This window comes from Gymnoscopelus braueri, assembly GCF_963280865.1.
Source record: "Gymnoscopelus braueri genome assembly, chromosome: 19".
NCBI lineage: Eukaryota > Metazoa > Chordata > Actinopteri > Myctophiformes > Myctophidae > Gymnoscopelus > Gymnoscopelus braueri.
In genome coordinates this window covers 287,501-301,012 of record NC_137621.1, presented here as the reverse complement: position 1 = coordinate 301,012, position 13,512 = coordinate 287,501, and the positions used below count along the sequence as shown (strand labels likewise).

Genomic DNA, 13,512 nt, shown 5'->3' with positions numbered 1-13,512 from the left:
TCAACGATAAGAATAAAACTGCATTATGAATCATGTTATGATATACAAGCTCGAGTGCCGCGCTATGAGCTTGTATATCTGCTATTTTTGAATGACGCTATGTTAACTCATTTCGCTGGGGACCCCCTGGTACCCCCCCAAGGACCACTGGTGGTCCCCGGACCACTGGTTGAGAACCACTGAGTTAGATGATCTGTTCTTTTGCATATCATGACGTCATGACATGTCAACTGGCTTTGATAGTAAACATGAAGGTGACGTCAAGAGGCCATCCTTGGCAAACTATCCGTGTAGTTTGCACATAGTTTTTGAAGTCCATGATCATAACACCAGAGGCAGCTCCACAAATCATGTTCAACCCAGATTTGGCTCAACTAGGGAATGAACTCGTTCTCATGCTATTCATCAAAACTGTGTAATGCCCTACCAAAAGGAGTAAAGGAGTGTAAAACCCTACTCACTTTCAAAACTGCCCTAAAGATACACCTTCAGGAGGCTGCAATTCGAAAATGGCCCCTGTCTAAGTCTTAACCTACCCCCCCCCCCTTCATTTTCCTCTTTTGTATATATATATATATATATTTTTCTCTCTTCATACCAGTAACCTGAAAGCTGATTGTATGACATTCTGTATAGTAGTGTGTATATCTGTCTGCCTCTTATATGTCATCATGATTTGTGTGCAAGGGGTTCTCATCTTAAACAAGCTGCGTGCTTCCAGTTTAGTAGACCTTGTATTGTGAATTTGTACTTCCATGTACTGTTATGTACTGTCATGTACTATTCTCATGTCTTTTAAACTACATCAATCAATAGAGAATTAAATGAGCTTTTATTTTGAAGAGACAGCAGAAGTGCTCACATGGTTGCTAACATGTCACGTGACATGATTATTTACACCGAGGCTTTGAGTTTAATAGTAGTTCATCAATAAATGATGCTTTAATGATAAGTTATGCTTTTCATTTAGCCTCTAATAAAGGAACCAGCAGCTTCCTGTGAAGGTAATTAAAGGTAATTAAAGGTAATTAAGAGATTTATTGTTTCATCAGACGAGCAGCTGTAGCCTATCCATGATTCACATGACGCTAGTCTGTCACAAGCGTCATGGCGCAACTATTGTTCCTGGTTTTTGAAAGTTTTACATTTACAACCCGTACATCTACATAAACCTTCACATTACAAATATAAAGCTCTGACCCCACGGCCATGGATGTAACAAGTTAAAACGTCTGCGTCTAAGTACCCGTATCTTCCGTGTTGTTCAATAAAAAGATTTTTAATCCGATTGCCAGCCATTTGTCTTTGTTTTTTTCATAATGTATTAGGGTGCAGTACACATCCCAACCGATAGGGGCGGTTTAAAGCATATGGGGAAAATTAGAAGAAAATGGCTGGCAATCGGATTAGAAAGCTTTTTATTGAACAATACTGAAGATACGGGTATTTAGACCCAGGCGCTTTAACTTCTAACATCCATGGCCGTGGGGTCAGAGCTTTTTATTTGTAATGTGAACGTTTATGTAGATGAACGGGTTGTAAATATAGAATGTTCATAAAACAGGAACAAGTAGCACCATGACTGTCATGGTATGACAGTCATGTTTCAGGGCTACAGCAGCTGTGAAGTTAGCACTATTTCAGAAGACAGAGAAAAACAACAGATCTACAAGCTATCAACTAGCTTGTAGATCTGTTGTTTTTCACAAGCAACAATCTGGGGTTTAAAGGGGAAATCCACCCATTTTCAATATTTAACTATGTCATTAATATAGCATAAAGGAGTTGTGTGGAAATAAGAAAAAATTAAAAAAAAAATTAACATTGCAAAAAAATTTAACATTGCAAAAAAATTAACATTGCAAATTACACCATGATGAGTCATCACAGTGTAATTTGCAATGTTAATTTTTTTGCAATGTTAAATTTTTTTGCAATGTTAATTTTTTTTTTAATTTTTTCTTATTTCCACACAACTCCTTTATGCTATATTAATGACATAGTTAAATATTGAAAATGGGTGGATTTCCCCTTTAAGAACAGTGGAGGACGAAGTACTCAGGATTTATACTTAAAGTAAATGTATCAAATACCACAATGTAGAAATACTTGTAATGACTTAATTTATTATTAACCTCTAATAATACATCATCCTTTATCTCGTATGTTTTGTATAATAATCTATAATCTGCAAAGTAACTATAGTAACAGGTGTCAAATATTTGCAGTGGAGTAAAAAGTACCATATTTAGCTTGTTCTGAGATGTAAGAAGAAGTAAAAGTATTTTCCACTCAAAAGTATTTCAATTTTAAAGTAACCTACTTTAGTGAATGTACTTAGTTACTTTCCACAACTGGGTGTGAATGTAGAAAATGTCATCAGAATATTGCTCTGATGCAGGTATTAAAGGGATATTTCACTTTCAAAAAAACTTTTGGTCATTTTATCGTCTACTCAGGCTTTTGTGAGCCCCCCAGACCATTTTTAAGTTGCTTGATTCAGTATTTAGATATTTGATATTCATTTTATCAGACACACCCCCTTCCTATACAAACCCATTATAACTTCAAACTCCATTTTTAACATGTTAGATTCATCAAAAACATCCGTCCTTGGTTCTGGTGACTCACCCTGCCCTCCTAATACGCGAGGGGGCCGTGTTTTTTCGATTACTTTTTAAATGAAAAAAAATAAATACAATTAAAAAATGAAATAAAATAAATGAAAAAGTAATCGAAAAAACGCGGCCCCCTCGCTAATTAATAATTAGTAAATAATATAACATTAATTTTCAGAAGGGGAGGGAAGTCAGATTTGACCTCTGAAGACCGTGAGAGGTCAAATCCAAAATGGCCGCTAGTCCAAAGTTTGGAACCAAGCACAGTAGAAAAATGTTTAAAGTATCATTTCCAACTAAATAGGGGATGCCTTTTCATTTGGTGATACTTTCGAGATCACCAGATTTCAAGGAAATGCATTTAGGTCGAGGTCAAGGTAAAAATGTGCCCAAAAAAATAGTGCAATGATTTCCTCAGAATCAACAAATGGCAGTGTAACAAACATGGGTGTCTTATATAGGCGACACCAACAATGCACATCTGAAGGGGTTTAGACAATTAATTAATTAACATTCCTCTAGCAGAGGGCAAGGAACTTTATGCAACCAATGGAAGTGGAGTCGTCTGTTCTCCTGATTCTCCTGCTGACTTGGCCTGCCTTGCCCCATGTTCACAAGAGGAGGCTGACACTTGTCTGCTTCTGCATGTGGCAGATACTGTGCTAAAGGGGTGTAAGAAGGTGACCATACGTACTGTTCATACTGATGTGGTAGTACTGTCTTTGGCTTCATTCCGATGAGCTGTGGGTTGCCTTTGGTGTTTGATCAAGCTTTCGGTACATAGCTGTTGTAGCATGAAATGGTTGCCACAATGACTCCAACACAGTGTCTGACTCCCAGTCTTTCACGCTTTCACCGGGTGTGACACTGTATCTGCATTCACTGGCAGAGGAAAGGAGACTGCCTGGGAAACTTGGAGGTCATTCCCAGAGGTGAATGAGGCTAAGTTTCAGTGAACTACATGCCAAGTTAGATTTGTGGTGCTCATGTATGACCGAACCAGTGAGTGCACGGAAGTGAATGATGCCAGGAAACATCTCTTCACACAGAAGTAAAGAACACTAGAGAGCATTCCTCCAACCCAGGCAGCACTCAAGCAACACATCAAGCGCACTTGCTACCAGGCAAACTGTTGGAACCAGGCATTGGTACTGGAACCAGAGATGCCAGAGCCATCTGAATGGGGCTGGACAAAAGAAACAACTGGGTGGCAACTATTTTGGACCACTCTTTCGGCAGCATCCAAATCGTGCCATGAATTAATCCGCTGTCGCTGCACGAAAGGGTGTACTGGACGATGCAAGTGTGCCAAAGCTGCACTCAAATGTACTGCACTGTGCCTCTGTTCTGGAGACTTTTAAGTCTTTTTTTGGGTCTTGTTTTCCCTCTTTCTGTACGCAAGATGTGACTATAAAGAAGCCTTGAACCTTCATTATTGTCATTTACTATTAATATAGTATTAAAATAAACTACCACCATGGGTTTATTCTGTTCATTTGTTTTGTATTATTCACATTGTCACAAAATGGAAGAACAGTTTCACTATATTGCAGTATAACCCAGTGTCCAAGCTAAAATATACTTATTACTATGTCATTTGACCTTGACCTTGATTTAATGTATGTCCTTGGGTTCTGGCAAACTCCAAAGTATCATCAAATTAATGGGCAACCCCAACTTAGTTGGAAAGAACGCCTTAAATGTTTTTTTAAAGTATTTAGACATTCAGACCCTGTAAACGGGCGGCCATCTTGGATTTGACCCCTCAGAGGTCAAATTTGACTTCCCTCCCCTTCTGAAAATTAATGTTATATTATTTACTAATTATGCTGAAAGTTTCAGCCTTCTTACAAAAAGTGCACGATCGTATTGCTATCCCGCTCTACTAGAATGTGCATTTTTAAAAACATCTACATATTTCCCCATTCGGAAATCAGAATGGGTTACTAATGAACATGCTTTAGGGCTTAAGGGATCACATTCATTAATTGTCCTTATTATGGGATCGATACTTGACGAATGTCCTGGGCCAGTGGTTACAATGGAGGGGCCCGGAGGGCCAGTGGCAAATTTCCCTTAATGTCTACCCCTGGATAGCATGTAATGTAATGTAAATGTAATTTAGATAGCATGTAATGTAATGTAAATGTAATTTAGATAGCATGTAATGTAATGTAATGTAAATGTAATTTAGATAGCATGTAATGTAATGTAATGTAATGTAATGTAATGTAAATGTAATTTAGATAGCATGTAATGTAATGTAATGTAATGTAATGTAATGTAATGTAAATGTAATTTAGATAGCATGTAATGTAATGTAATGTAATGTAAATGTAATTTAGATAGCATGTAATGTAATGTAATGTAATGTAATGTAATGTAATGTAATGTAATGTAATGTAAATGTAATTTAGATAGCATGTAATGTAATGTAATTTAGTTGTAATGTGATGTAATGTAATGTCATTTAGATAGCATGTAATGTAATGTAGACATTAATAAAGACACTACACTGTCTCTCTGCGCTGAGCTTGTAGATCTGCTATTTTTGAATAGAAAGGTATAAAATGTCTGAAAATACACATTAACAATTATGACACAGATTGGATTGTTGAGCATAATAATGTGTGTGTGTGTGTGTGTGTGTGTGTGTGTGTGTGTGTGTGTGTGTGTGTGTGTGTGTGTGTGTGTGTGTGTGTGTGTGTGTGTGTGTGTGTGTGTGTGTGTGTGTGTGTGTGTGTGTGTGTGTGTGTGTGTGTGTGTGTGTGTGTGTGTGTGTGTGTGTGTGTGTGTGTGCACGCACAGTATGTTGACTGTTCTCAGAGCTCTGAGATGTTCCTTCAAGCACCTCAGGAGTATAAATACCTTCTCTGGTAAGTATTAATACTCTATTATTACTATGATGTCAGGTATGTTTTATAAGTATTAATACTCTAGTCTACTGTAATGTCAGGTATCTTAAGTATTAATACCCTTCTGTAATGTCAGGTATGTTGTATAAGTATTAATACTCTTCTGTAATGTCAGGTATGTTTTATAAGTATGAATACTCTTCTGTAATGTCAGGTATGTTGTATAAGTATTAATACTCTTCTGTAATGTCAGGTATGTTGTATAAGTATTAATACTCTTCTGTAATGTCAGGTATGTTTTATAAGTATGAATACTCTTCTGTAATGTCAGGTATGTTTTATAAGTATGAATACTCTTCTGTAATGTCAGGTATGTTTTATAAGTATTAATAATCTTCTGTGATGTCAGGTATGTTTTATAAGTATTAATACTCTTCTGTAATGTCAGGTATGTTGTATAAGTATTATTTCATACAGTCCTTCCTCTCCCATGGCACTGTCAGCTCCATCAGCACCACATCTGGTCTAGTGTGTTGCTTTATTCAGATAAAAGGAGACTATTTTTTTCTAGGGGAGGGGGGTTTGTTAGGGGGGGGGGGGGGGTGGAGGAAAAGGAGTTGGAAGGAGAAATGGTGAAATAAAAGGATTCTCCTGCAGAATCCAGGAGGGTTGCCAGGTTTGGGCAAACTGCAGCCGGGAGGTTGATGGAATAGATTGCAGTCAATGAGAGCCATGTGGACCAGCTTATACATACTCACTATATACTGTCATCACTATTTCTGAATGATTGAGACCTTTATAAAATACTCTGTCCAGGAAAATGAAAGAAGACACAATATCACACATTGTTTTCTGATGTGTTGCTTTTCAATGTGAACACTGTATAATGAACACTATACTTTTATAGAGGTATCTAAAGAGAACAAAGTATGTTTCTGAACGGCCAAAGTATCGCCAGACTAGCCATCATTGCCAGTCTCACTACCGAGCCTGAAACTGTCAAGACGTCTTTCTAGTAGGACCCAAATGCACGGAAGTCAGAAACTTGAAGTGGAAGACAGAGTTTAATTGACAACTGAAAACATGAACAGACTGGAAACTCAGGATACAAACACAATAATCCAACAAAGCAACACGCCCAAACACAGGGCTTAAATACACACGAGGATAACAGGACACAGGTGAACTCAACAGACAATAAACACAGGGATTGGCTGGGGCAAACAGGACACAGGTGATACACATGAACCATAAATCAGGGAAGGTGAGACAAGACAAGTAACAAGCACAATGGAAGACAGGAAACACAAGAGCATACTTCAAAATAAGATTCAGGAACACACTTTCAAAACAACACAAGCAATGCAGATCCTGACATTACCCCCCCTCAAAGGGACGGCTACCAGACGTCCCACAAAAACAACAAACAGGAGGGGGTCCGGCGGAGGGACTGGGGCACTGCACCGGGGAACAGGACTGAACTGGCAGGGACAGGGCAGGACAGAGCAAAACTGGCTCGGGGCAGGGTAGTTAAGGACTGGGGAAACTGACCAAGTACGAGGAGAAGGACTGAGGACACCGGCAGGGAAAAGGTGACAAGAAACGCGCAGAAAAGAGACAAGACAGAGAACAGGAAACCAGCACACAGGCCTACAAGAAGACACACACAAGGACAAGCACAATAAACCAGACAAAGAGACAGAACACAGCCAACAGACATCACACAGACGAGCCAACAGGCAGACGGCTATCTGTAATGCTGATAAACTGGACAGAGAACAAGGAAACACTGACAGACAGACGAGAGGAAAACCAAGACATAGACAGTGGAGCAGACAGACAGGACTAGACAGAGACTACACACAACCAACGAGACTGACTGAGACCGACAGAAGGACGAACAAACATACCAGCAGAATCACACAGAAAGGCAGGTCGGCAGACACACAGACAGACATGCAGAAAGGCACATAGATAAACACATAGGCACAAGTTGAGACAGACCAAGTGACAAACAAATCAATTGACAGACAGACAGGCATGTGGAAAAACAAGTGGACTGACACATTAACAGGCGGAAAAACAAGTCAGAGGGAAGACTGAACGACTGGGGAGTAGACAGACGGACGAAAAGACTTGCAGACAAACTAGCAGACAAGCAGAGAGGGAGACAGGCAGACAAACAGAAAGGGAGAGCGGCTAACGGGCTGGTTGGCCTCACCAAAAGACAGGACATTCCAGAGCGGAGCGTAGCAGAGGGGGGCCGGGGAGAGAGAGTAGCCTGGGGAAACTGAGGGACAGAGACCTGGGGAACAAAGGGGCTGACATTCGGAGAAACAGGGGTGCAAGGCTGAAAAACTGGGGGGACAGAACAGGGGTCAGGTGGCTTAACAGCCATCCCGGGGTCCGGCGACTGGAGTGCAAGCCCAGAACTCGGCAACTGAAGTGCCGGCCCGGGGTCCAATTGCTGGAGTGCAGGCCCGGGGTCCAACCACTGGAGTGCAGACCCAAGACCCGACGACTTGGGTATGGGACCAGGGTCCAATGGCTGGAGTGCTGAGTTGGGTTCAGCAGTGACAACCAGTGGCAGTTCAGAAAGTTCAACGGGGGTGTCAGTGGGGGAAACGGACAAGGGTCCCGGCAGACTGTCAGTAGGGACAGCCGACAGGACATCTACTCGGGCATCGGCATAGTCCACTGACAAAGTCTCTGGCAGGGCGTCGGTGGGGGCAGCCGACGGGGGTTCAGGCGAGACGTCGGCGAGGCCAACCAACAAGGAAACAGGTGGGACACAGGCGGGGGCAGCCGGCGAGTACACAGACGGGACACAAGCGGGGACAGACAACGAGGACACAGGCTGGACACAGGCGGGGACAGACAACAAGGACACAGACAGGACACAGGCGGGGACAGACAACGAGGACTCAGACAGGACGCAGGTGGGGACAGCCAACGAGGTATCTGGCAAGACAGGCAGGGTGTTGGCGGGAACAGCCAACAAGATCACAGGCAAGACTGGGGGCGGAGTAACTGTAGCGCTGGGCAGCAGTGGAGCCTTGTGAACGATGGGTAGCGAGACACACTGGACACCGGGCAGCAAGGACTCCAAGGCGCTGGGCAGCGGGGACTCCAGGGCGCTGGGCAACAGGGAGTGTTGGGGGTGTCGGGAACCATGGCGATCACGCCCCCTTCTGGAGGACCCACGGATTCCCCTGAACACGACCAAACGAGACCCCTCAAATGGGTTTTGGGCTGGAGTCGGCTCAGGACAGACAGGTGCGGAGTCAGGACAGACAGGATCAGGGAACATCATGGAACAGGCAGGTGTAGGGACAGCCAACGAGGGTTCATCAGTACTAAGCAGCAGAGTGTCAGCAGCACTGGGCAGCAAGGTGCCGGGCGGCGGAGGGCCGGACAGCAGGGTGCCGGGCAGCAGGGTGCCAGCCGGCGGGGGGCCGGGCGGCGGAGGGCCGGGCAGCAGGATGCCGGGCGGCGGAGAGCCGGACGGCAGGGTGCCGGGCATCAGGGTGCCGGGCGGCGGACGGCCGGGCGGCAGAGGGCCGGGCGGCGAGCTGGGCGGCGGCGAGCAGGGCGGCGGTGAGCAGGCCGGCGGCGAGCTCAGCGGCGGCGAGCAGGGCTGCGGCGAGCAGGGCTGCGGCGTGCTGGGCTGCGGCGAGCAGGGCAGCGACGAGCAGGGCTGCGGCGTGCAGGGCTGCGGCGAGCAGGGCGGCGGCGAGCAGGGCGGCGGCGAGCAGGGCGGCGGCGAGCAGGGCGGCGGCGAGCAGGGCGGCGGCGTGCAGGGCGGCGGCGAGCAGGGCGGCGGCGACCTGGGCGGCGGCGTGCTGGGCAGCGGCGTGCTGGGCAGCACGGGCTCTGTGATGCTGGGCAGCATGGGCTCTGTGGTGCTGGGCAGCACGGGCTCTGTGGTACTGGGCAGCACGGGCTCTTGAACGCTGGACACTGGAGAACCAAAAACTCTCTTCAGCTCTGCTGTGAAAGAGTAGTAACAGGAGCAAAACTCCCTTTCCTCCTCCCACACATCAATAGCCCAGGACAGGGCCTCTCCTGTGAGCATGTACCTCACATAAGTCAGGCGGGAATGTTCAGTGGAAAAGGCAGGTGCCTGGTCCTCAAAAACTGCCGAACACTGGGCAATGAAAGAGTCACAGGTCTCAGGATCACCTCCATAACGCTCAGGATGAGGAACGTGGGGCCCCTGGGTGGGCATGGCATGGGCAGGAGACGGCAGAGTGCAGGCAAGTGTCAAAGGTGTGTGCACAGACAGACCTGGACCCACTAGGTCCATTAGCAGCTTGCTCCAAACTGCTGGCATCTTGAATAAAACAAAAAACTAAACAAAAACTCTTCCTGCTGGGTCCAATAGTGGTTGGATTATTATGTCAAGACGTCTTTCTAGTAGGACCCAAATGCACGGAAGTCAGAAACTTGAAGTGGAAGACAGAGTTTAATTGACAACTGAAAACATGAACAGACTGGAAACTCAGGATACAAACACAATAATCCAACAAAGCAACACGCCCAAACACAGGGCTTAAATACACACAAGGATAACAGGACACAGGTGAACTCAACAGACAATAAACACAGGGATTGGCTGGGGCAAACAGGACACAGGTGATACACATGAACCATAAATCAGGGAAGGTGAGACAAGACAAGTAACAAGCACAATGGAAGACAGGAAACACAAGAGCATACTTCAAAATAAGATTCAGGAACACACTTTCAAAACAACACAAGCAATGCAGATCCTGACAGAAACGATGTTTAGATCCTCAATAAAACTACGTACTGTGCACGTAGAAAAAACTGTGATTATAAAACAACCTGTGACATGTCTTCTTTTATATTCCTGGACCGATTATATGACAAGGTCACAATCATTCAGAAATACTGTTTGTTCATAAGCTGGTCTCAGGATCATTGGCGAGCTTCCAGGAAATCTGTTATTGAGAAACATCCTGGGTGAATGGTCACCTCTTTAGTTGGTCACATGTTTATATGTAACATCCTGGGTGAATGGTCACCTCTTTAGTTGGTCACATGTTTATATGTAACATCCTGGGTGAATGGTCACCTCTTTAGTTGGTCACATGTTTATATGTAACATCCTGGGTGAATGGTCACCTCTTTAGTTGGTCACATGTTTATATGTAACATCCTGGGTGAATGGTCACCTCTTTAGTTGGTCACATGTTTATATGTAACATCCTGGGTGAACGTTCACCTCTTTAGTTGGTCACATGTTTATATGTAATATCCTGGGTGAACGGTCACCTCTTTAGTTGGTCACATGTTTATATGTAACATCCTGGGTGAATGGTCACCTCTTTAGTTGGTCACATGTTTATATGTAACATCCTGGGTGAATGGTCACCTCTTTAGTTGGTCACATGTTTATATGTAATATCCTGGGTGAATGGTCACCTCTTTAGTTGGTCACATGTTTATATGTAACATCCTGGGTGAACGGTCACCTCTTTAGTTGGTCACATGTTTATATGTAACATCCTGGGTGAACGGTCACCTCTTTAGTTGGTCACATGTTTATATGTAACATCCTGGGTGAACGTTCACCTCTTTAGTTGGTCACATGTTTATATGTAACATCCTGGGTGAATGGTCACCTCTTTAGTTGGTCACATGTTTATATGTAACATCCTGGGTGAATGGTCACCTCTTTAGTTGGTCACATGTTTATATGTAACATCCTGGGTGAACGGTCACCTCTTTAGTTGGTCACATGTTTATATGTAACATCCTGGGTGAACGGTCACCTCTTTAGTTGGTCACATGTTTATATGTAACATCCTGGGTGAACGTTCACCTCTTTAGTTGGTCACATGTTTATATGTAACATCCTGGGTGAACGGTCACCTCTTTAGTTGGTCACATGTTTATATGTAACATCCTGGGTGAAAGGTCACATAGACATATAAAGGTAGACGCCTCCTCTGGCTCTGAAGCGTCTGTATGGCGGACACGCTTCCGCTTCCGGGGGGGCAGCTGGAAATTTCCGCGTGCGTCACAGAAGGGGCGTTCAGTAGGCCAATCAGAGGCAGGTGGGGGCGGGACAACTAGATTCTGACAAGTCCTGGAAAAGACGCGCTGTGATTGGCCAGTAGTCAACACGCTGTGATTGGCCAGTGCCCGTTCCCCCCGGAAATATGGCGGCCACCATACGAAACAGGTTGTGTGTGTGTGTGTGTGTGTGTGTGTGTGTGTGTGTGTGTGTGTGTGTGTGTGTGTGTGTGTGTGTGTGTGTGTGTGTGTGTGTGTGTGTGTGTGTGTGTGTGTGTGTGTGTGTGTGTGTGTGTGTGTGTGTGTGTGTGTGTGTGGTGATATAGTCTGACTACACGAGGCTAAGACAGACAGACAGACAGTAACAGTGATATAGTCTGACTACACGAGGCTAAGACAGACATACAGACAGACAGTAACAGTGATATAGTCTGACTACACGAGGCTAAGACAGACATACAGACAGACAGTAACAGTGATATAGTCTGACTACACGAGGCTAAGACAGACAGACAGACAGACAGTAACAGTGATATAGTCTGACTACACGAGGCTAAGACAGACAGACAGACAGACAGTAACAGTGATATAGTCTGACTACACGAGGCTAAGACAGACAGACAGACAGACAGTAACAGTGATATAGTCTGACTACACGAGGCTAAGACAGACAGACAGACAGACAGTAACAGTGATATAGTCTGACTACACAAGGCTAAGACAGACATACAGACAGACAGTAACAGTGATATAGTCTGACTACACGAGGCTAAGACAGACAGACAGACAGACAGTAACAGTGATATAGTCTGACTACACAAGGCTAAGACAGACATACAGACAGACAGTAACAGTGATATAGTCTGACTACACGAGGCTAAGACAGACAGACAGACAGACAGTAACAGTGATATAGTCTGACTACACGAGGCTAAGACAGACAGACAGACAGACAGTAACAGTGATATAGTCTGACTACACGAGGCTAGAGCAATGGAGCGAGCAGGTAGTTTGAGTCCATCTGAGCTCAGATTATTAATCAGAGGAGAGGATCCTCGAATTAAAACCACTACTGGTCTGGCAGACGGTAAGTGTGTGTGTGTGTGTGTGTGTGTGTGTGTGTGTGTGTGTGTGTGTGTGTGTGTGTGTGTGTGTGTGTGTGTGTGTGTGTGTGTGTGTGTGTGTGTGTGTGTGTGTGTGTGTGTGTGTGTGTGTGTGTGTGTGTGTGTGTGTGTGTGTGTGTGTGTGTGTGTGTGTGTCCAGCTTACTGTCGACACGTATGCTTGTACTTTTCTTTTTGAAATAATTTGTAGTTTTTGAAATATTTAACTTTTTAACACACAAAAAAGTCTATGGGAAAGTCAATGTTATTTCGACTGAAAACCCCTTTTTCATTCACTTGTTTACAATCATGTTACTTCAGCATGCTTTAACTTACAGACTCCATTTAAAGTTTAAAAGGTTGTGGTACGTTATGACTCCCATTGCTGTGTTTAACTTTTTGATCACTTTTATACTTTTGAAGCTATCCCACTTTAAAGCACATGTGGATCTCACAGTCTTTTCAGCTTTTCCAATACACACTTAATGGTGTTTGCTGGAAGGGAGAGAGAAGGACAGAGGAGAAATGCCCCCATGTTTTCGTAAAGTCACTGCGGCTGCATTTGTTACACTACAGATATGTTTTTTAATTAAGTACATTTACTCAAGTACTATACAAGTGCTTACAATGCACAGTACAATTTTGAGGTGCTTTTGAGATGTGAGTACTTTGGTACTTAAAGTATATTTTGATGCCAATACTTTTGTACATTTTTGGCACGCTACTAGTTCTACATAGCGTGGGACCAGACGAATCTGCCAGTGGCAAAAAAAAATGTGCCCTCGGAGTCCTACATGCTTACACCTAGAAACACCATTCACACTTTAAAATGTTCAACTTACTGTGGAATCGTGTGCTTGTTCATGAATCTTTGAAATGTTTTGTCGTATTTAGA

The 13,512-nt window shown here is 44.0% G+C and overlaps 1 protein-coding gene across 1 annotated transcript in view; it reads left to right on the top strand.

The window, feature by feature from the left end:
• Positions 1–882: 882 nt before the first annotated feature.
• Positions 883–13,512, top strand: part of dglucy (D-glutamate cyclase) — a 27,954-nt gene continuing 15,324 nt past the window's right edge. The window contains exons 1-2 of the mRNA XM_080414514.1: positions 883–1,004; positions 5,427–5,494. Coding sequence (XP_080270640.1) covers positions 5,428–5,494 — 67 coding nt within the window. The 5' untranslated portion in view covers positions 883–1,004; position 5,427. The remainder of the gene's footprint in view (positions 1,005–5,426; positions 5,495–13,512) is intronic.